General features: G+C 53.3%; 7 protein-coding genes and 1 pseudogene across 7 annotated transcripts; 5 read left to right on the top strand and 3 right to left on the bottom strand.

Moving 5' to 3' along the window:
• Positions 1–2,939: 2,939 nt before the first annotated feature.
• DCS_05420 (uncharacterized protein) lies at positions 2,940–3,641 on the top strand (the record flags this gene model as incomplete). The annotated part of the gene is made up of 1 exon (XM_040802725.1): positions 2,940–3,641. The coding sequence occupies one exon, from the start codon at positions 2,940–2,942 to the stop codon at positions 3,639–3,641; it is 702 nt and encodes a 233-aa protein (XP_040657758.1).
• Positions 3,642–4,321: 680 nt separating this feature from the next.
• DCS_05421 (serine/threonine-protein kinase Sgk2) lies at positions 4,322–6,125 on the bottom strand (the record flags this gene model as incomplete). Its single annotated transcript, XM_040802726.1, has 2 exons — positions 4,322–5,587; positions 5,637–6,125. 2 exons carry the CDS (start codon positions 6,123–6,125, stop codon positions 4,322–4,324), a joined length of 1,755 nt encoding a protein of 584 aa, XP_040657759.1.
• Positions 6,126–8,881: 2,756 nt separating this feature from the next.
• On the top strand, positions 8,882–9,955 carry DCS_05422 (uncharacterized protein; the record flags this gene model as incomplete). The annotated part of the gene is made up of 3 exons (XM_040802727.1): positions 8,882–9,446; positions 9,502–9,861; positions 9,921–9,955. 3 exons carry the CDS (start codon positions 8,882–8,884, stop codon positions 9,953–9,955), a joined length of 960 nt encoding a protein of 319 aa, XP_040657760.1.
• A 377-nt stretch (positions 9,956–10,332) lies between these two features.
• On the bottom strand, positions 10,333–10,920 carry DCS_05423 (4F5 domain protein; the record flags this gene model as incomplete). The annotated part of the gene is made up of 2 exons (XM_040802728.1): positions 10,333–10,752; positions 10,858–10,920. The coding sequence occupies 2 exons, from the start codon at positions 10,918–10,920 to the stop codon at positions 10,333–10,335; spliced, it is 483 nt and encodes a 160-aa protein (XP_040657761.1).
• Positions 10,921–13,203: 2,283 nt separating this feature from the next.
• DCS_05424 lies at positions 13,204–14,142 on the top strand (annotated as a pseudogene).
• A 1,253-nt stretch (positions 14,143–15,395) lies between these two features.
• DCS_05425 (mRNA cleavage factor complex component Pcf11) lies at positions 15,396–17,724 on the top strand (the record flags this gene model as incomplete). The annotated part of the gene is made up of 4 exons (XM_040802729.1): positions 15,396–15,557; positions 15,669–17,026; positions 17,087–17,282; positions 17,344–17,724. 4 exons carry the CDS (start codon positions 15,396–15,398, stop codon positions 17,722–17,724), a joined length of 2,097 nt encoding a protein of 698 aa, XP_040657762.1.
• A 1,318-nt stretch (positions 17,725–19,042) lies between these two features.
• On the bottom strand, positions 19,043–19,764 carry DCS_05426 (uncharacterized protein; the record flags this gene model as incomplete). Its single annotated transcript, XM_040802730.1, has 5 exons — positions 19,043–19,134; positions 19,189–19,267; positions 19,349–19,484; positions 19,545–19,609; positions 19,672–19,764. 5 exons carry the CDS (start codon positions 19,762–19,764, stop codon positions 19,043–19,045), a joined length of 465 nt encoding a protein of 154 aa, XP_040657763.1.
• Positions 19,765–20,345: 581 nt separating this feature from the next.
• On the top strand, positions 20,346–21,552 carry DCS_05427 (uncharacterized protein; the record flags this gene model as incomplete). The annotated part of the gene is made up of 3 exons (XM_040802731.1): positions 20,346–20,373; positions 20,420–20,497; positions 20,555–21,552. 3 exons carry the CDS (start codon positions 20,346–20,348, stop codon positions 21,550–21,552), a joined length of 1,104 nt encoding a protein of 367 aa, XP_040657764.1.
• Between the last annotated feature and the right edge of the window lie 3 nt (positions 21,553–21,555).

Consider the following 21,555-nt stretch of genomic DNA (forward strand, 5'->3'; position numbering starts at 1 on the left):
GAGCAATTCGATTCACATCACGCAAGTATCCCGGCTCCCGTGCATTATGCCCTCAGCCGCTGCCATCTGCCTCACGGAATTGGTGAGATACGAACGGCTCGTCAACACGAGCTCAGGGTTTGGGAATGGTGACTTCAAGTTACACTGGGAATCAGGGCGATGTGTCGGCGTTTCAATTGATCAACGATAAGGATCAACTTGTGGTCAGTGCATACTTTCGGGCTCAAGTACGAAGTCGTACGAAGAATTGGTGGTTAGACAACTCGAGAATCTGGGGAACACTAACAAATACTTGGTTAGTCTCATCTTCCATTGTGGGGAGCATTACGAAGTACGCCCGGCAGCTGAGAATGCGGGAACAGGTGAATACGGGAACAGGTGACGCTGATTATAGGGGACGATCTGAAACGGGAGAGCAGAATACGACCAGCGATTTCATGCATGGTACGAGAGAGATGCAGCACACGGCATGACGCAATCGGGTACATGTTGTTCCCGGGCGACGGATGCTGCATCGCCAGTGCGTCGACCTCCATGTGTAGACCTCCATGTGTAGACCTCCATGTGTATGCTCCGGAGCAATGGTCGTCCGTTTGCTCTCCCATCTCCTCGGCGACTAGGGCTTCTACGCGGTCATCCTCTACCTTAGTCCAGTCCAAATACGCCGTCGTTTCCTCTCCTCCCTTATCCACTCCCTCGACCCGGTCACAGTGATAACAACGCTTAGACATCCATGGTAGTCCAGACACCACTCATAGCTTGTCTTGTCGTACCGTTGTGGAAGGCGCATTGCCCTGCGATATTGCTGGTTGGTCTTGACGCTGCCAGCAGGCTGCATCTGAAATTAGGCGCTTCTTGCAGATACATATATTGAATATATAGTGGCTGCTTGTAGTGCTATTGCACGGATACTACTGGTAGCAGTGCAGAGTTATTTCCACTCGCTAATATGTTCAGCTGCTTGGCTAGTGGTATATTGGTAGGCACCACTGGGTTACCGGTCGGTGTGGGTCATAGATTGACTTAAGTTTTTTGTTGACGTAGAGTCGTAAGTTAGTGTACAGTCGACTTAATAATAACTGTGCTTGTAGGTTGCGCAATTGTAGTATTCTGGATAGTGTTGTACTTACTACAGCCAGTAGGTGTAGGTAGGTAGTAGAGAGTGTAGCTCTGTCCCTGGACAATGTGTACAGGACAGTATCCTATTAGGTAGTCTTAGTAGTATAATACTAGCATTCTTAACAGCAACTACTAGTAGGACTAGCAGTTATTGCAGCTTTTGCTATAATCTTCTTGACGCTCAGGTAGCCGAGATTGTAGTACAACCCTTTCCAAGTAGCCGAGGAATGGGCGAGCTTTGGAGGGCTTGTAAGAGAGATACGAAGGAGCAGCGGGCATTAGCGCACACGTCCACTCGCCTTGAGACGTTCACCCTTGTGTATTTGTCGCGTATTCGAAGAATGCGATTCCTGTAGTCGACGACTTTCTGCGCAGCCTCAGGTCGATGCGGACGGAGATGGACTTGTGCGATGGTGAGGGCCATGCTCCAGGCGCCTGCCCATTGTGCCATTGCACATGCAGAGGATCGAGAGACTACGAGGCCATCCGGATCACAAACACTCTAAAATGCAAATGCCAATGAGAAAATGGCCGAGAAACCTGCCTGGACAGTACGTGTTACGGGGCGGCTCTGTAGAACCAGGGGCCGCGCGTATTTGTGATGTTTAACGTTCCATGCCTCTTCACTAATGTACATTTGCTGCTTGCGCTCTTGTACTTTTGTGCGCGACGGCGCACGTGACTTGGCGGCGTTGCACGTGATGGTGCGGGCTCGCTCATGTGGGACGCCGGCTTCATCGTGGCGAGCCGTTGCTTGGGCAGCGCCCAAGTGAACAGACGGGGTGTAACCTTACAGTAATTGCAACTTTAATAGCATTTCACAGCATTTCTACATCCCTAGGCTAAACAAACCTTCTGGAACGTGGGTATGACAAGTGAGGGAGCCTGCTTACTTGGCTAGACTTGTGGATATTTTATTGTTTCGGCCAGGTGGGTCATTGATGTGCTATTCGGCTCTCGTTAATACTCTCTCTGTACTCCGTACGGAGTACGGAGTTCCTCAAACCGTATAATTTGCCCGAGTCAGCCCACTTGTGTGGGTGTCGTGATGTAAGTACTCTGTAAGTACGGAGTAAGTAATTCAAGACGAGAGCAAGTACAGATAGTCTCTACTTAATCACGTGCAATAGCAAATTTTATTGCCTCCCTCTGATATGCATTGACAGCGCCTTGAGAATGATGCATTTATAACAACAATAGTTGCAATACTAAAGCACAAGCAAAAAAATAATACAATGGTGTGATATTATGTCATGTATCGTGAAGCATTTGTCACTGAATACGGCAGCCATAGGAACGTTCATCTTGAGGTCCAGCATAATATGCAGTGTCAGTCGAACAAACCATATTAGCATGGGTTCAACTAAGGCTTGTTTCGCATAAGATGTACCAATAGTAAAAGTAAACTTCAGCAAACTATCAATGCGAGCCAGAAGCCGGCTTTTGATGCAATGAGTACAATTACTGGCGTTGACTTCTGCGCACTAGTCGCATCCAACATACTTATATGGCGTATATTCGCAATGTCTCGGATACGGCGGTTCCTGCTGGACGGTGAGTCAGGCGAATCCAATGAAAGGTAGCATAATAGTCATAAGATTATGCTTTACTATTAACGCCTTACTATCAACGCCATCTACTCATTCATCAGGTCGCACTGAAAAAAGAGAGCATAAGTCGAGAAGAAGGGATATAGTTGTAAGCAACCGGCGATTGCTCTCATAAGCCATGCTGCATCCACACGAAATGTAAATTTACCTTCTCATCTACTTTTCGTATGCCAAGCCAAAGAGTACCTCCTTTTCCAATGTTATATCATCATGTTGTCCTTTCGCACTCTCCTTACAACCGTCCTTGCGGTTTCGGTGGTTGCACAGCAAAAACTCGAATTGAACAAAGCATCCCTAGAAGAAGCTATGAAATATGCTAGCGAGACAATGGCCATGCAAGATGCCAAGTTCACTCTAATTGTTCAGGGTGGCGCTGTGAACGTTATTCTCGGAGATAGACCGACCACGGCCGATATGGATTTTATTGCAACCGACTACAAACCAGATGATCCAAACTCTTACAAAGACGGTACCCTCCAGAAGCTGAAGCGCGCGTGGTTGCTGGCCGCTGCTGATGTGGCCAATTCACCGCATCCGATTCCAAGAGACTGGGTCGATAGCTCGATATCAGCACTCTTCTTTGGTAATGCCGAACTTTTCCAGAAGTTCAAGTCCCAGGCCATATTGCAAAATGAGGTACTTTCGACAGCTGGAATGGACACAGACGGTACCGGAATCAAGTACATCGCGGCGCCGTGGGAGTGGCAGATTGTCCGCAAGCTTGGGGTGCCCAAAAGAAAAGAGTACGATCACAGTGATGCTGCATTCTGCCTTCGGCAGTGGCTCAAAATGAACAATAAAGAATCAGTGCACTTTGATGATTTGGCCGGCATGTTTCAATCCTGGCATATCCCTGTACCGAAAAACTTGGCCGAAATGTGTATGACTGTTATGATGTTAGGCCTTGCCTAACAGAGCTATGTCATATGATAGAGTCAGCACGTGACATGCACACTATGACTAGGCATTGGAGTAAAAGAACTCCAATGCCTTGTAGAGTTAGAGCTCTGTAGATTTCTTAACAACCATTTCCGACCACTAGATACTGGCAGTACTTGTGACTCCATAACACTAGCTTCGCAAAACTATCCCTTTCCCGTTGCATCATGAAGTGCACTGAAGCCTGACATTCTCCCTGTCCGACACTACAGATTGCCAATAGCTTCATCGTAGGCTGCTATAATAGGCCCGTAAAGTTGGTTTGGGTCTCCCACTGGTGTCCCAAAGTTCGGGTCCGCCGTGTCCCCAAACAAGATTGATCGAATGCTCAGACAGAGCGGCTTCACGACCTCCAGCGCCTCTGGAAAATCCTTCATGATCATTTTGAGCCCAAAGATCATAATATCACCTGCTTTGACCCTAGCATTTTCCTCTAAACTTCCAATCTCCCATCTCGTTAACATGTTTTCCTTACGCAGCGTCTGTGCACCGGCAAGTCCAGTGCTCCATGATTGACGCGCACACATCCAAAGCAGAACATAAAAGAACGACTCAAGATCATGGCGGTAGGTATGATCGGTGTTGCACAGTACCTCGACTGCCATGAATCGCATTGTCCCTGTGCGGTGACTCGCTCCGCCAGGGTCACTATCTCACAGCTTGGCCAGGTCAAGGTCAATAAGCATACCCTTAAATCCATTCGCCACCTTAGGGTTCGTAATAATAATATTGCTTGAAGAAATATCCCGGTGGAGAACATTACCGGTGACATAGAGAGACTGATGTGCCTTGATGGCATCTTGCATTGACTCTAGCAGTTCCCTAGTCGTCTTGAAGTCGCTGATAATACGGCCGGCTGGTGAAACAATTAGGCAAGAGAAGATCCTATTCTCCCACAGGTCCATGTCGCGATTATTCAAGCTCTGCCTAGTATTTGCAGTAGACAACTGCTGGACAAGCTGCTTCGACTCCAGACGGTTGATACGCCGCCTCTTGGGTCCGGACGCATCGGATTGATAATCGATCGATAATTCGGGCTCCTTTCTCGACGACTTCATGCTTTCATTCCGGAATCGGTGGCGTTCTGGAAAATGCATGCCCTTGCGCATGTCTGCAATAGTAGTGATGCGACGATGAGCAACCACTCTCGCTACCCCCTTGACACCCCTCTCTTCCGCCAGTTCTAGCTGTGTTGCCTCGGGTATCTGCTTGTCCGATACCCACGAGAATTTTGCGACATTCCTCGTTCCGGCCTTGAAGCAAGTTGTTCCGCGACAGACGATGGCATGCTGCTTGACTAGTAGCTTCTCTAGCCTAGTCCTCAATTCGTTACCGCTTGCATCCTCTAGTGTAATATAACGATGCTTATCCTCTCGCTTGATAAACGTATCGAGGCCCATCTCATCATCATTCATTGTAGCATACCCGACAAGAGCTCTTGCGAACATGTCCGGCTTGCGGTGAATATTGAAGGGGCCCGAGCTGTACGGTCCAGACCGATCGAATACCCAGAGTTCCATCGTAGAAGCGCAGATAGAAAATGCATGGACGAACCGACGCGTAGGCTGGTCGGTAAAGACGCCTCGTATGTAGCGTGCGAGTTGGAGAATTGTCGATTTGAACTTGCTTGTATTATTCGACCTCTCTTGCTTTCCGACAACAAGGACCCTGTCGTACTTGAAGCTCCCGTTCGCCCTTTTGGATGGAGCCTGAAAGAATATATCCATCTGGCCTATTCGTTCTTTAAACCGATTGGCAGTATTGGACGTATGGAGTTTGTATGGGGCGTCGGTAAGGGCGAGATCTTCTATAGAGCGAAGCCACTCCCAGATGAGCTTTTTGTTGTGAGAAGCCGGGAAGTTTATCCATTTCTTGCCGTCGTGCATTGACATGACCCCATCGAGCATTTTTTTTATGCCCTATTGACCAGCTGTTGGAGTCAAAAAACTTCTTGCAGAACCCCCTAACGTTGCGGAAGGTGCAGTCCTTGATCTCGTTGAATAGCTCTCGTTCTATAATATCATGCGTCTTGCTATGGGAAAGACGACTGGAGAAAGCCTTAACTGGTGTTCCCTCGATTGTTGGGACGGTACTGGTAGAAACGGGGAGAGTAGAAGAATCGAGAGTATCGATAAGGTCAATAACAGCTGCCCAGATGTTGCTGTCGGGCGATTCTGCGATGATAAGGCCGACAAGTGGCTGAAAACATCCTAGCTCTATTGGGCCTTCTCGGATCTGCAGTTTGAGGAGGAACAGCCTTTGTGCAATACGTTTGCTTCTATCTTGAGTAAGTAGGTAGTAGGCAGCTCGAGCTGAGAAAAGTATTTCCAGAAGGCTTGCTACTGCTGCAACTTGCAGCTCATCAGTGCAATCGCGCAGTTCAATGCGAATCCGGTTCAATGACTCGCCAAGCGGATGCTTTTCAATTAAGTTGATTTGGTCTTCGGTTAGGGCCATGTTTGAGAAGGCCGTATTGTGCCGGTTTGCGGCAGTAAAGAGTGAAACGTGAAATATGAAGAGTGAAGAGTGAGTGAAGAGTGAATAGTGGAGAGTGAATCGTAAAGAGTGAATAGTGAAGAGGACAACGTACTTACAAAGAGGACAACGTACTTACAAAGGCAAACGCGGAATCATGTGATTTCATGGTACTGTTGCCTTGGGCTACTTGAACAGGCCAGGCAGCAACACGACGAAGTAGGTAGTAACTACCAGTGGCATGCTTGATCACTCCTTCCCTTGACTACTTGTATATAGTTTGCTGCATATACCAAGTACACTACTAGTACTATCAATCAGACTAGAGATACAAATGTATAGATTGAATCTTGGTCAATTAGTTGCATCTGCCTTCTCCCCCGAAGCATAGGTAGGGTAAGGTAGGTTATCTACTACTATTTTAGTCTATATATTGTAACGGATGCTCAAGGCGTCCTAAGGGGGGTCTGTTTTTAAGGGAGTGAGTCAGGCGTAACGTAGAACAGTATGTCAAACAAGAGTCCGTCAAGAAGCTTTGCACTTCTCAATCACAGAGCAATTGCTTAGATTGATCAATGAAGAACTGAGCTATTTAGAGCAGTGGGGACTGTCCTATATGCTTATCTTATTCCTTCATCGATCATGTTGATAGCTCTTGATATCTTCTGAACAGGGGCTATCGCTTGATATCTGTGATAGCTCTCGATCCAAAATATCAGTTACGTGACCTGTCGCTGATATCTGTGATAGCTCTCGATCCAAGATATCAGTCACGTGACCTATAGTACGGGCGCATTGCTATTTATCGCATATAGCACCTACCAAGTCCACATTGACTGTGGCGCCCATTTTTGTGGCTGGTTTGGTGCAACAGTCTCCTTACCTATCATCCTACCACCTTGACGGGCTGACTTTTATTCTGCAGCCTGCGTCCTGCGCCTCTGGTTGGGCTGTCGTTTGTAACACTAGCCTTAGAGTAGTCTTTTCCATTTTTAGCTAGCTGTTGCGGCTTGCGTTAGTCTATAACTTGTAGGTTAATCGATATAATAGCTAGTATTAGTGCATTATCTATTACGTGCAGTGTTTAACACAGCATAACTACAGCGAAGTATCAATTCATACCCAATATACTGTGCAATAGCCAATCTTCTGACCACAGTGGCCATTTCAAAGGAGCGTTGCCCCAGTGTGGGCTTGCACGGATTTACATTAATAACTAATCAATTGATTGGTGCAACAGACCATCCTCCGCGATACAAAGATTCAGCAGCTGGCGTTTACACGGTGAATGAAAGCTGTACTGCTTGTGCTGTATTTTTCTTCCACGTCGTTGCTCGCTTTTTATGGCTTGTACTCTGCAGCTTGTACCTTATTGCTTGTGCTTTAATGCTCGTTATGTCATCTTTGCTTGTATAATTACTGTGCTGCCATGCTTGCACCGTAAAACTTCTGCTGCACCACGACAAACTACAGCCGAGTCGGGTAGGTCGGGCGGAGTTGAAACGATAATTTGTGCCACTTCGAGTTTGAAGTCGGCGCCAGGTGACTTTGGAGCTGGTACGACGCACAAAGCCGTGTTTCACCGAGGAACTAGGATTCCACAGGCTGGGCAACTTGTGCGTGTTCCATCGCACTGCCACGGGGACTGATGATACGAGTTCGATTCCGGCGGTGAACAGAACCCTTGGAAGATTTGCCGTTTGTAGCGCGTTCAGGTGCTTTGCTGGAAGCCATTGCAGAAACGCTGGGGTGCCATACCTTGCCGCTTCCATGCCAAGTCGACGGCCGTCGGGCCAAGTTTGAAGTGTGCCAGGGCCTTCTATCTGGTCAGCAGAGGAAGCGTAGAGTACGGACGCCAACGTAGGAAATAGATTAACGACTGCAGAAAAATAATGACTGGCATGCACATTGCGACTCCAAGGGCCACGAAACACTGGTCTGATGCAGGCACATGAACGGAGTACATTTGCAAGTGCCGTGCGGGGATGCACCCTGTCCACACCCAAGTCAGCGATGGTCGCAAGGGAGAAATCCTGCCTACCTTTGGTTTTGCTTTGGATCGGCTGTTCCAGCAAAACTTGGTTTCTTCAAAGGCATTGCATGCGAGCAAAAGAAGGAAATTTTCTCTGCCAAATGCCGGTGCGGAAAGGGGCGCCTAGCTGTACATGGCGGGGCACCTGCTCCAAACGGGAGGTGAGACAAATCTGTCACAGACTTCTCACCCGCAACCCCTCAGCTTCCATCTGCGTACTGTGTGGTCGGATAGACCTGAACCCGGAAACACCATGGAGGGATCGGGATCCAGGACGGAGACGGAGGCAGCATACGGTTCGACCCAGGGGAAGCATGTCCCAAGGGGTACCATCACAACAGGACGGGGTCGAGGGAGGGATTGCTGGATCCTCAACGCCTGATATATTCTCTGCCCGATCCTCCGTCTCAGATGCCGGCTGCGAATGACTTAACCTTCCTCTTCGTCCTCTACAGGCCCTTCTCGAGTTGGGCTCTTTTCTATCCTCGAGGAATCATACGACGACGACGGCGAGGATTCTGGCCTCTCCCTTCTCCTTGTCAAACCGACTGTGTCGAACAATCGTTCATTGCCCGTCGTCGCTTCGCAGAGAGACGGTTCGATCCTCGGATAGAAGGAATCTTCATCATCGCCGCAGAGGGTATCCGTAATCAAATCCAAAGCCACCGTCGTTGCCGAAAAAAAAACCCCCAAAAAAAGAGTCAGGATGAAGCTCTCGACTGCACTTGGCCTGGTCGTGGCACCTCTCGCCGCCGCGCGCCAAGCTCGCACCGGTTTCTCGCCTGCCAACCCCGTTTCGCGGTTGAAAGGGGTGGCCGAGCTCAACCCGCGCAAGATCACCGTCATCGAGAATGCAACGAAGAATGCAATCTCGGTCGACTCAAAGGCCGAGGTCATCATCATATGGGCGAACCCTGGCAACGGTGCCGACACGACATCGCTCAACTCGGCCGTCAACGCTGCCCAATCGGCGACGGCGGTCGAAGGCAAGACAGGAACAGCACCTGCCAAGGGTAGCGCCACGCACACGGTCAAAGTAGGGGGACCCGGCGGTCTCACCTACCAGCCCGATCAGCTCCAGAACGTGCCCGTGGGCGACATGGTCGTCTTCGAGTTCCTGTCGCAGAACCACACGGTCACCCAATCGCCCTTTGACACCCCGTGCAAGGCTCTTCCCGGGGGCATGGACTCTGGGTATCAGCCAAACCTCAACAACTCGGTCTCGCCGCCGCCGCAAGTCGCCATGCAAATCATGACGTCGGCTCCTCTCTGTACGTGACGGCTCGCTTTCGGGGGATGAGCACGAGGCTAACCGGCCGTGGGTAGGGTTTTACTGCCGACAAAAGGGACACTGCGGCAAGGGCATGGTCTTCTCCATCAACCCCACCGAGGCCAAGTCGCAGGCTATTTTCCAGCAGATGGCCATAGCACAGAACGGAACGGGTCAGGCGAGCTCCATCACGGGCGGAAGCACCGCCAACAACCCCGCGCAACGTCCCGCCGGCTCCGAGATGTCCGCCGCAGGTGTCGCGCAACCGACGGGGAGCCTGGGCAGCGGAGGTGGCGAGATGTCGCCGGGAAGGGGAACGCTCAACGCCGATGGCAGCTGCGACTGCGTCGCCAGCTGCTCGTTCGGATCATTCCCGGCGCAAAACCAGGGCCTCGGCTCGATTGGCGGCATGGGAGGTACGAGACGATGACATGTCTCTGGTGTCGTTGCGAGGGCCTCTGCTGACGATGCCTAGGATCATTGCCGATGAACATGGCGGCTAGGCGGTAGTGAAGCCTGCTTGGACGATGGGGTATGGGCTTTCGAAAAAAAGGGCCGACGTACGGGGTCCTTCTAGGGGACATGGAGGCGCGAACAGACGATGTGATTTGAATTCAGGTTTTCAGGCAGGCCTGGATGGCCAGCTCCCCCCCAGGTGGACGAGCGTGCTCATGCACTTGTATGACTGGTTCATATTTCGATTCTCGATGCAAATAATCAAAGGTCAGACTGAGCGGATCGGGCGACTGCCCTGCATGATGCACTGCCTCTCTTGCGCCCGACTATGCATGATTCTGCGACGCTGCAGCAGCATGACCCGCGACCGAAAGCTGGCCAAATTGGTGCCTAACGACTCGTTGGGGTTGTGGGATCCTCAGGGTTCACGATCACGGCTGTTCAGGGTAGGCGACGATTGAGCGGCAAGAAGAGAACATGTTCATTCGCCTATGGTATGCTGCTGAGCCAACAAGCAGGCAATGACGCGGTTCGTCTGATCGAAATATCCAAGATTCGAGTCCCCCATAGCACGAGTAGATGGGGTCATATTCGGTTCCATCGTCGCCACGGTGGTTCGACTTGCAGCGAAGAGGTATCCATCGGAGGGTGACTGAGATTATTTCTTGGCCGCCTCGGCCTTCTTGGCCTCGGCTGCGAGAGAATCCGGTCAGCATGCGCACGGCCGGGACGAGCAGAGGCGGGACGGCCGGGAGGGTTGGCGTACCGGCAGCCTGCTTCTGGCGCATGATATCAGCGGCCGATTCCTTGGCGCGTTGCATCTCGGTGCCGCTCATGGAGTTGCCCTTTTTCTGCAGTCGGAAAGGTACTTGGTTGTTATTTCAAGAGGAACAGAAAGAGGAGAGAGGGCAGGGCAAGGAATAGGAAGTCGACTGCCATTCGGCGGGGAGCCGTACCTGGGCGGCCATTTTCTTCTGGTTGGCCTCGCGGGCCTTGTCGCGTTGGTTACCGCGGGCCATGACGGAGGGTATCGAATCAAGAAGACGACGATGCTACGCACGCGGGCAGGCTCCAGGAGATTCCCATACGGTAGGTAACGGGGAGGAGGCGGGAGAGATGAAGTGGTGGAAAATTGATGGAAGCTGGTTGACGATGCTTGAAGCAAAGTACTCGATACATGTACTTGTACATGTACTTACGGTACTACTCCCAGTACTACTCCGTACAGTACTTAGGTACGGAGAAATTCGTACTGAATAGCCGCCGTATTTAAGTACTTACTTACGTATACAACACCAAGCCCCCCCTTCCCATCCCGCCCCATGCTTACAAGTAAGTATTTAAGTACAGTATGGAGTACTGGACGGAGCAAGTTCGTATTGTATTATTACAAGTATTATTTACTCCGTACTCCGTACTCCGTAATACTTACTGTAAGTACGGATACAGTACTATTAGTATTCAAGATGGATTTGGTGGGGTTCCAGCCAATGGGATACGGCAGGACGGATATGCGGGCCGTCGTCGGAACTGCATCATCTTCCCTGGCGCCTCGGTGGCATTCAGCATGGCCAAGCGATCGATGCAGAGAAACAGCAGGCGTCAAGGGTGTTTTTGGTTTTTACCAACGATGTAAGAACTGTTCTCTTTTGCCCAGACGACCGATCTGCGTCCACAAAGTGCAGAAAAGGGGATTGGGATAGGACCCGAACACGCTGTGTACCTGCAGTACAAGTGCATGTAATCACGGCTCATGCTGGGAGGGCTCTCAGCCAGCCGCTCACCAACGCACACCGGAGCCAGACTATCTGTGCATCGGCGGTGAACGGAGAATGATTCATCGCTGGCGCAGGCTGGGGATTTTGGGTCTCATTTTGGGCCTCGTGCGACTTGTATTGCGAAGTTCTAGGCCACTGTCTGGTACAGTGCACTCTGTGCATGTAATACTCTGTAATTACTATGACTGACTTGACTGGAAGTGGATACATTGGACTGGACCTGCATGTAAGTACTAGTACTGCATATTGCTCCAACCACTGACACAGCAGCTCATGAATGTACTTGTATGCACGGAAAACAAACCGAAAAATTCAAGTATGGTACTCCGTACTCCGTACGAGTATTATTAATACTTGCACTCAGAATGGAATCCTTGTCATGGTTTCCATACGGAGAACTGCAAATACAGTGCAGTAATTGCTGAGGTCAGGAGTGCTTACTAAGACATACTATAGGTAATGGTACCCCATACAAGTAAAAAAAAAAGCATTACCACTAATACTATCATTTACTTACAAGGTACCTTCGCACTGTATGTAACTTAGTATAATAGGTACCTAGTAGTTATAGTACTCCGCAGTCGCCCAACCCAGCCTGGTGCTCGTCACAGTAGGCGCCCAGTCGTCGACAAAGCATGAAACTTGCCACTTCCATGGCCTAACCAGGCCCAATCGATGCCATCCGCCATCCCGGCCTGAGAATCTCTCCGCATCAAACTCGTTCCCCCACACGATCCCCTTTCGTGAGCTTGGCCGGACCATGATCTCATCTGCAGTCCCAGGCCCCGCCGACTTCGACCACCCCCTCCCGCGCCCGCGTGCCCCTATCAAGTCGTCACCGAGCCCGGGCAGACGATGACGGTCTGCCTGTCGACAGTACGGCCAGGGGCCAAGGCCATGAAACAAGAGATTCGTCACCGCCCCCCACGCCTCGTCGCGTAGGGGAGCGCTTCCGATCTGTGAGCGGACGCTGGCCGATGGATTGGGCCGCCTCTCTCGACACCTAAACCAACCACCCGCAAGATGGACTCGAGAGCGAAACGGAAAATGCAGGCACCATTGTTCGCCTGAACGCCCTGGGCGCCTGTTCCTGTTCACCTCAGTTACACCGGGTGGCACATGCCTCGTAGCCGTTTGTCGCCTGATGGTGGCCGTGACGGTATTAAAGGACGAGCACGGCCTGACCGCCTGCGTCGAGTGACTCGCTCACCGTTTGGACGAAGGCCAGAATCGCGCTATTGATGCCGCCGACAATGATAAGGCGCAACCTGCCGTGATTATATTGCCGCCGTTTTATTCATCTTCCCTTTCTCCTGTGTCGGGACACCTTCTGCTTCTCTCAACCTTCCTTGTCAACCTTACCGAGGGCTGGATCCTCATGACTCACGCGCAACCATTTATTGCTTCGTACTCATTCCACATCCCTCGTGGCGAAGCGTGCGAGTCGAACCATATTCACGACGGCATAGCTCGCCTGTTATAAATACACCCATCATCTGCTTCTGACCCTCCTTCGTGTGTGTGTCATGTAAGTTCCCCATCACCATGGATCCTGCCGCCGAATCTCTCGCTGAACCTCCACAGCACCTCGCCGCAAATCCGGCACCGCCAGCGACCGTCGGCAGCAAGCACAAACCCAACATGCTCGGCATAAACTTTGGCTCCCTTTGGGGCGTCGGCATGGTCCTTCTCCAGATCCTTCGAGCCTTCACCGTCATCACCCTGGCCGCCTCGGCCGCCTCGTGCTGGGTCCTCGTCCTCAAGGTCGACAAGAGCCGCAACTACTTCGTCTTCGAGTGTGCCTCGCATTTCTTCATGTCCATCCTTTGCGTCGTCCTCGTGCTCGCCGAGTTCCCGCTCGTCGAAGCCGTCAGCCGCCACCTGCGCCGCACCTGGCCCGTCCTCTCCGACCTCCACGGCCTCGGCTGGCTCGGGGGCGTCATGGTCGTCATAGGCTGCACCTTGCTGGGCAGCCTCAACCGCCCGGCCTACGATGCCGAGAACCTCGGCTCGCACTTCTCGAAGCTCGTCGTCGCATCCTCGATCCTCGCCATCACCTTTGGCCTCCTCAACATCATATGCTCCCTGGTGTGGCGCGACGGCAAGGAGGGCATCAACTCGCGCCATATCCGTGCCAACGGCTCGCTTGCCGAGTCTCGCCGCCAGTCGCTCCCCGACTATGCGTCGAATCACAGGACAGCCTCTTCGATCCGAGACGAGAAGACGCGAAGCAGATTCGTGGCCCAGTTTTGGAGGAAAGAAAACGGTGAGAGGACTAGACCCCATATCAGTGGCCCGTTCCAGCAGACTCACAAGGATGTTGAGCGTGACGGAGCCGTCGATGGCCATCGGACGAGCCCCATCGTGCCGGGGCTCCGCCGTCCCGATACTGCACTGCACCCGATCCACGCTGCCCCCGATCGCAGCAGCGTCAATTCCGAGGCAAACTTGGCTCGAGTCTAGGCGACGCCTTCGAAAACGGAGCCTGAACCAAGACGAACCGATCTTGGCTGTGAATGGCCAAGGCCACGATACCACGCGCGAACAGGCACGCCATAATGTCTTTGGGCCCGTCGCTTTCCCTCTGGTTCTGTACATTAGCATTGTTTTTTTTGAGAATTCAAATTTGTCTTCGATACACCCCTCTCGCTAGAAGAATCCACCGTTTGCGCTTCTTTGTTCTCTCGCCTTGGAATTCTGAACAAGGGAACGGCGACGAGGGTTGTGCTCCCACTTACAATACGGAGTCCTGGTACAAAGCATGCACAAATACAGTATTACTGGACGGATCCGTACTTGCAAGTACTTAAAAGTGATGGCGAGTCACCCATGAATATCTACATTACTGTGGTTATACAAGTCCTTGTCCTGTAAGTCCTGTACGGCAAGTATTAGGTGTGCTCCGTCACAGTGTACACTACTCCGTACTTATACTGTACTGAACTTGCTTATAGCACACTTCGATGTGCACGTGACAACCCGCCTCCCAACCATCCAGATTATTAAGTAAGAACAGTACTTTGCAAGTACTTCCGTACTCCGGACCGTCCGTACCGAAACAGAAACTACCCTACCTCGATGATCCACCACTTACCTCGCCATTTCATCCTCCTCTTTGCACCAACTTCCTCCCGCTGCAGCCCTCCCCCCGTTTGCATCTATCCCCTCCCCTTCTGCAATTATCTTTCCTCGCTGGAAGCCATCGCATCGGCACCCCGCTTGTGATCCAGCCCTCCTCCTTCTTCTTCTCTTGTAGCACCAAACGACCTGCCTGCTTGCCGGGCGGCTGCACACACGAGCGACGGCAATCCGCAGCACGTTCCCGATGCAACTCTACCGGTCCTGAACCGACTCTCGTAGGAGGCGCTGTGCGCAAAGTCCATGCGCCCTCTATTTCTGATATCAACCTTGGCCCGACGGAGACGTACCTTGAACAGTTTTCGTGGGATACAGCGAAGTTGGTGTTAGCATTGTGCCGAGGTGGCCCGGCCTCTTGGAATATACCTGAACCGCGTTTTACCAATCTGCCTATATCTCTGGTGTTGCTTCGCACACTTCACTCGTTGCCGCCTGGAAACGAAGGGGCCACAACCTCATCGGTCATCTTTGCTGGTTGTTGGTCAAGGAGAGAGCCCATCTTGCCCTTGCTCGTGCAAAGGCCGGCTTTTCGTTTTCCTCTTCCCCGCCATCTGCTGCCATCACAGTCGGCATTCGCCATGGCGTCGGATGCGGAGGAGGTCGCGGAGGACTACCGCCAGGCACTCGAGGATCTGTCGTCCAACATGCGCTTCGAGATCAGCAACCTCACGGTGATCGCGCGGGAGAACACGGAGCACGCGTTGGCCATCGCCGAGGTCCTGCAACAGCACATTCTCAAGGTTTGAAGGCCCTCGCACATCCGTCACATTTACCTTTCCTTCCGATACGCTCCTTTGCGGGGGAGCCTGCCTTTGCCTTGGGGATGACGTGGCGGCTAATCGTATCCTTAGGCTGCGCCGAATAAAAAGCTTCCCTCGCTCTACGTCCTTGATTCGATTGTCAAGAACGTCGGCACGCCGTACACGCTCTATTTCGGACGTAACCTCTTCAAGACGTTCATGGAAGCGTACGCCGTTGTCGACCAGCCTATTCGGCGCAAGATGGAAGAGATGCTCAAGACGTGGAAGGACCCTGTCCCGGGATCTATGGACACTCGGCCCGTCTTTCCTCACGACCTCGTGCGGCCGATCGAGAACGCTCTCATGAAAGCGAGGGCGGCCAGCATGCCTTCGCAAGCCTCGCTCGCCGGCAGGTCACGGTCGGCGCTGCTCCCCAGTCGAAACACGCCGACGCCTCCCGGAATGCACGGGCCGGCAGGCGCATACCCTTACCAGGCCTATGCCATGGCCAACGGTGGGCGGGCGGGTGAAATGGGCGCGGAAAACTATGCGTTCCTGGCACAACAGAGCGTGAGTCTTCTTCGGAACGTCGATACGGCTGGTTACCAACGAGATGCACCTTGGCAGTTCCCCCAACAGTCCATCCTTACACCTGGCCCTGCGCCGGCTACGTTGCACCCATCCGTACCCGGGCCATACGGGCCATCATCGGCTGCCGGGACGAGCGTAGAATCCTTGAGCTATGATATTCAGAGCCTGATCGTGGCGATGAGGACCGAGTTCGCTCAGAAGCCGCATGATGCTAGTGTTCAGAACAGATTAAGAGCGCTGCTGGATCTGCAGGTGGTTGTGCAGCGGACAAACTTGCCGCCGGATCAGCTTGAGCTCATTAAAACCAGAGTAACTGAACTTGCTGCCGTGACAATGAGGCCCTCGTCGACGCCGGGATCTGCTCAGAACCCGGAGAGCGTATCACAGCATGGACTTGTGGCCGCGTCGCATTCTGCTTCCGTAACCACAAGTCCACTTCCCGCACCGGTCACCCTGGACTCTCTGCTCGGTCCGGGAGCACTGGCGGCGTTGATGGGAAGGCAGTCGGCAACTCCTCAGAACACGACGCCCAATCCTCCACATGGCCAGCAGGCCATCCGACCGCCGCCGCCGCCGCCGTCGACGCAAAGACAGCAACCGCAACCGCAACCGCCAACGGCGAGCCAGAACCCGCTATCTCTGCTGGAGCAGCTTCGCCAAGCCGGCATGATTCCCCAGGGAACGGGAACCCCCCCTACCGCAGGCTCCGCTCCGCTGCCTCCCCCTTCGGCTCCGGCCCCGGCGGCGGCACCCCAGCCAGTACTGCCGTCGGCGATTGCTGGCATTCTGTCCTCGGCCCAGGCCCAGGCCCAAGCCGGTCCGGCAAGCTCGGTGCCGGCTCTCGATGCGGGCCTGGATGGCGCCGTGCTGAAACGACAGTGAGTTTGGACACGCCGTGACCCTGACGTGGCTTCGTGCCGACTGACCATGCTTGGTAGGTACCGGCCTGCTGCCCTGGCCGCGTTGTACGAGGATCTCGGCCCCGCCTGTACGCAGTGCGGACGACGATTCCGAACGGATGCGGAGGGCAAGGAGAAGAAGATGGCACACATGGACTGGCACTTTCGCGTCCACCAACGCAGCACCGAGGCGGAGAAGCGAGGGACGCACCGGAGCTGGTACGTCGACGAACAGGTGAGCCTCATCGGACCCCAACCGTCCCCTCTGGAAACGACCGGCGCTGAACGTCGGGCAGGACTGGCTAAAATCTCGCGAAACGGTCGATTCGGACCACGCCACGGTGGCCGTCGAAACCTCGGCGCAGGCGACGCAGCTTGAGAAGGAACCGAGCTACATTCCGGTCCCGGAGCCGAGCAGCGGCGTCAACACCGTATGCCCCATCTGTCAGGAGAAGTTTGAGAACAAATGGCTCGACACTGCGCAGGAGTGGGTGTGGCTCGACGCCGTGCTTGTCGGTACCCGGGCGTACCACGCGTCCTGCCATGCCGAAGCGACTCGGGATCGCGACGGCACGCCAGGTATCTCACGACGGACCCCCGACCCGGTTCTGGGGAAGAGAAAGGCGGAGACAAGCATCTCCTCGCCCAAGATTCGGACGATGAAGACCTCTGCTTAGAAATGAGACTATCGTGGGCGAGAATGGCAGAGGAAAAGTAAAAAAGAGGCGGCGCAACAAACATGGGATACAAACAGGAACCGAGGCGATGCCGCCGCGTCGGGAGGCAAGAGCATCATTTGTGAATGGCAAGCGTTTGAATGTACTTTGGGGCAGCCTCGTCGGGCCGGGCATGAGCCGGGGGTTGATATCATCATGGTACGTTATACGGTGGAATGGCTGACGAGTGACGGCAAGTATTGCTGCCGCCGTCGATCGCGACCTGCGCTCTGGGCTCTGCCGAGCGGGAGTCAGGGAACAGGCCAATATATTACATGCATATTGCCCAAGGATGATGGCCGTGTAGGATGAGACTGTGTTGTTCTCATGCGAGCAGGTGACAACCGTACGACGAGCATTCACACGATGCCGTCCCCATGACACTCGACACTCGACGAGCGGATTAATTACAAGTACACCTACGCGACACGACGGCGATGCCGGTTGGCTTGATAGGCGGGTGACTGAGAATCAATTTCATACTGCTCATTTTGTTGTAGCTCTCTTCGATCGCTCGTCTCTCTTATCTCTTTCCTCCGGCCCCCAACACGCCGATGCAACCTAGTCACGATTCACTCTCATTGACGGCTGGCAGTAGTATCACCCACCTGCTGACACGTTGTGCAGCTTGAGCGTGAGAGGACGAACAAGGAAATGAGCTATTCCGTTGGATACATGCTCAGTATCATGTAGCCGCGAAGCAATGTGTCATGCCGAGGCAGGGCGTCATGCGGCAGCATGCCGTCCAATCGAGGTTGATGGGTTGACGAGTGTTCCCACGACAGCTTCACAATCTCACCCAACAAAAGGTTGAGGCGCGCCAGAAAAAAATGCGGCACGAGAATGATGTGCCCTCTCCCCATGTGAATCATCTCATTTCGTAACTCAGGTCCCATGTCGCCGGCGCAGCTGGTGAGGGAAATGGCTGGCACCATTCGAATTGCTCACGGTGAGCCGTTGGGTATGCCCTCTTCAAGGGAGCAATGGTGGAATGGGGCGCATCCTTGGAGGGCGACAGCTCGTCTCATTTTCCCCTTCTCGAATAATGCGTGACAGGGGATATTTCGCTCATGTTCTGTCCAGTTCGCGTTTCGCAGGACTCGGCGAACAGGCCACGGCAATCATGGATTGTTCGGGCCAGACACGCCAGGATCCGGTCCAAACTTGATGGTTTGCTCCCAGTGTTCCCGGATTCCTTCGCTTCATACGGAAGGCTGGGGATTTCGACATCATCTCCGCCTCTTCGTCAGACGGGCGGCTGCCGTGCATGCGGCTGAACCTATTGCCGAGCTTGCTGCGACTCGTACCGTCCCGTGTAGTATCCCGCGTAATACCACGACATGAGCAGCCTCTTGAGGGTATCGTCTTGTACTGGAAGCACCATCAGCACACGCTGTTGATTGTGGCGCGAATCGAAAAGCTTACTAGATCCCATCATGGCCTGCGGAGATAATGTCACTGGGACATGATGCCGTGGCGAATCGTTGGCATCCGTCATCGAGGCCTGCCTTGCGTCAGAGTCTCGCGGTGCCGTGCAGGGAACCTGACCGTCGGGGCCCATGATGAAACGTTTTTGGCAACGTACCTTTCCAGGCTTTTCGTCACTCGAAGATGTGATCTCCCCTTCTTCCTCGCCCTCGTGCTCTCCCTCCTCCACCACTTCCAACGCATTGGGGGTTGGGACGGCAATATCTTGCTCCGCGAGATCACGAGATAAAGTCCTGGCTACGTTAACGTCTGTTACTCGAGGTGAAACAGGGATTCATGGACCATTCACTTACTTTACTGGTTCATCCTGTGGTAGGTCTCGAATGCTGCCACCTCTCGCGTGAATGCTGTGGTATTTCTTGTTCGAGTAAGCAACGTGACAAGGTCGGATGGCTGACGGGAAGAGGACACTTTCCATACCTTGTACTCTTCTAAAGCCTCATTCCAAGAGTCCACCAGGGCTGAGTCATCCCAAACTGCCTTGTCGTGCTTCTTTCGTTTTCGGTCCTCCATGCTGAATCTGTTGGCTGATGACTGATTCGTATTCGACCTTTCCAATGCCGACACGGTAATGAAAGAAGACGGGAAGCTATAGACACCAGAATCCAGACGTTTTGGCACCGGGAATTCAGCGTCAAGAATGAAGAATGTCGACAGCGCGCGTTTGCATGACGTTGCTTTCACCGCCCAAGAGGTTACCTCGATGCTCTCCGCTGTTTCCTCACCACTGAGTGCAGGCGAGGGCCAGCACAGATAAGATAAAGGGTGCAGCAATAATATGACGGAGTAGTATGGAGTAATTAGTCCAGTAATAATACCATTATTGCTTGTACCAGAATTGCTTGTACTGGTACTTACTTAGCAGAGTGCTGGACTCGTACTGTACTTACTTACTTAGCCGGTCCCAGGAGAGCAGCGTGCTGAACACCCCACCAGCCCAGCAGCAGAGCAGCGCCCGCTCGCCTCACCGCTCTCCAACCTAGGCGGCAGAATCCTAAATTTTTCCTACACTATGCCCTCACGCTTGCAACTACGGCAAATCCTGCTGGACACCGTTCAAGTGACATTACACAGCGCCCTCGCAGATGATCAAAATGGCACCGGAACTTCGAAAGAGAAAATGTGAGATATTCAAGAGGTTATATTTGGACTTTGCTAACATCCGTAGCCGCCCCTGAGATGCAAAAGGCCAACGGCGTCGCATCGAAAAAGGCCGACAAGACCAAGGCGAATACGAAGCGCAAAGGTGGGATCGCCACATGCCGCAGCCGTCACAAGTAGCACTAACGATCCATCTACGCAGCTCCCGCGGATGCATCTCCCGTGGCCTTGAAGAAGCAGAAGTCGACCAAGAAGTCGACAGTGGCGGAAAAGGAAACAGAGAAGCCCACCAAGGCAGCCAAGTCTAAGAAGCAGGCCAAGACTGCCAGCACCGCTGAGAAGAAGCACGAGGAAGAAAAGTCCAGCGAGGACGAGCAGAATGACAACGACATGATGCTCCTGGTAGACGAGCTCGACTCGGACGAGGAAGAAGCGGCAGATACGAAATCCGAGTTCATTCCCGGCCAGGACGTCGGCAAGGTGCCCGCCATTTCCAAAGAGGTTATCGCCGCCGCCAAGCCTTCTACCGGGGAGCGAGGTGTTTTGTACATCGGTCGCATCCCCCACGGTTTCTACGAGCACGAGATGAGGCAATACCTCAGCCAATTCGGCCCCATCACGAGACTTCGCCTCTCGCGGAACAAGAAGACGGGCGCCAGCAAGCACTTTGCTTTCGTCGAGTTTGCCGAGGAGAGCACGGCCGAGATCGTCGCCAAGACCATGGACAACTACTTGCTGTTCGGACACATTCTCAAAGTCAAGATGGTGCCGAGGAACCAGGCGCACGAGGAACTGTTCAAGGGAGCCAACAGGAGATTCAAGAAGGTGCCGTGGAACAAGATGGCCGGCCAAAAGCTGTCCAAGCCGTTGACGGAATCTGCTTGGGAGGCCAAGGTCGAGAAGGAGCGCGCCAACCGGGCGGCCAAGGCGGCCAAGCTCAAGGCATTGGGCTACGAGTTTGACGCACCCGAGTTGAAGGAGGTGCCCGCGCCGGCGCCCATCGAGGAGGCAAAGGAGGAGGAAGTCAAAGCCATCGAGCCTGCCCCTGCCGAGAAGGCTGACGAGACGGCCGTGGCCGGCGCAACCAAGGTGGAAGCCGAAGGGCCGAGTGCCGAGGCAGCAACGATATCGGCGCCCAAGGCCAAGGCGGCGAAAGCAAAGGCATCAAAAGGTGGAAAGGCGAAGAAGTCCAAGGCCTAGGTT

The sequence above is a fragment of the Drechmeria coniospora genome, chromosome 02 (genome assembly GCF_001625195.1).
Source record: "Drechmeria coniospora strain ARSEF 6962 chromosome 02, whole genome shotgun sequence".
In the NCBI taxonomy this organism is placed as follows: domain Eukaryota; kingdom Fungi; phylum Ascomycota; class Sordariomycetes; order Hypocreales; family Ophiocordycipitaceae; genus Drechmeria; species Drechmeria coniospora.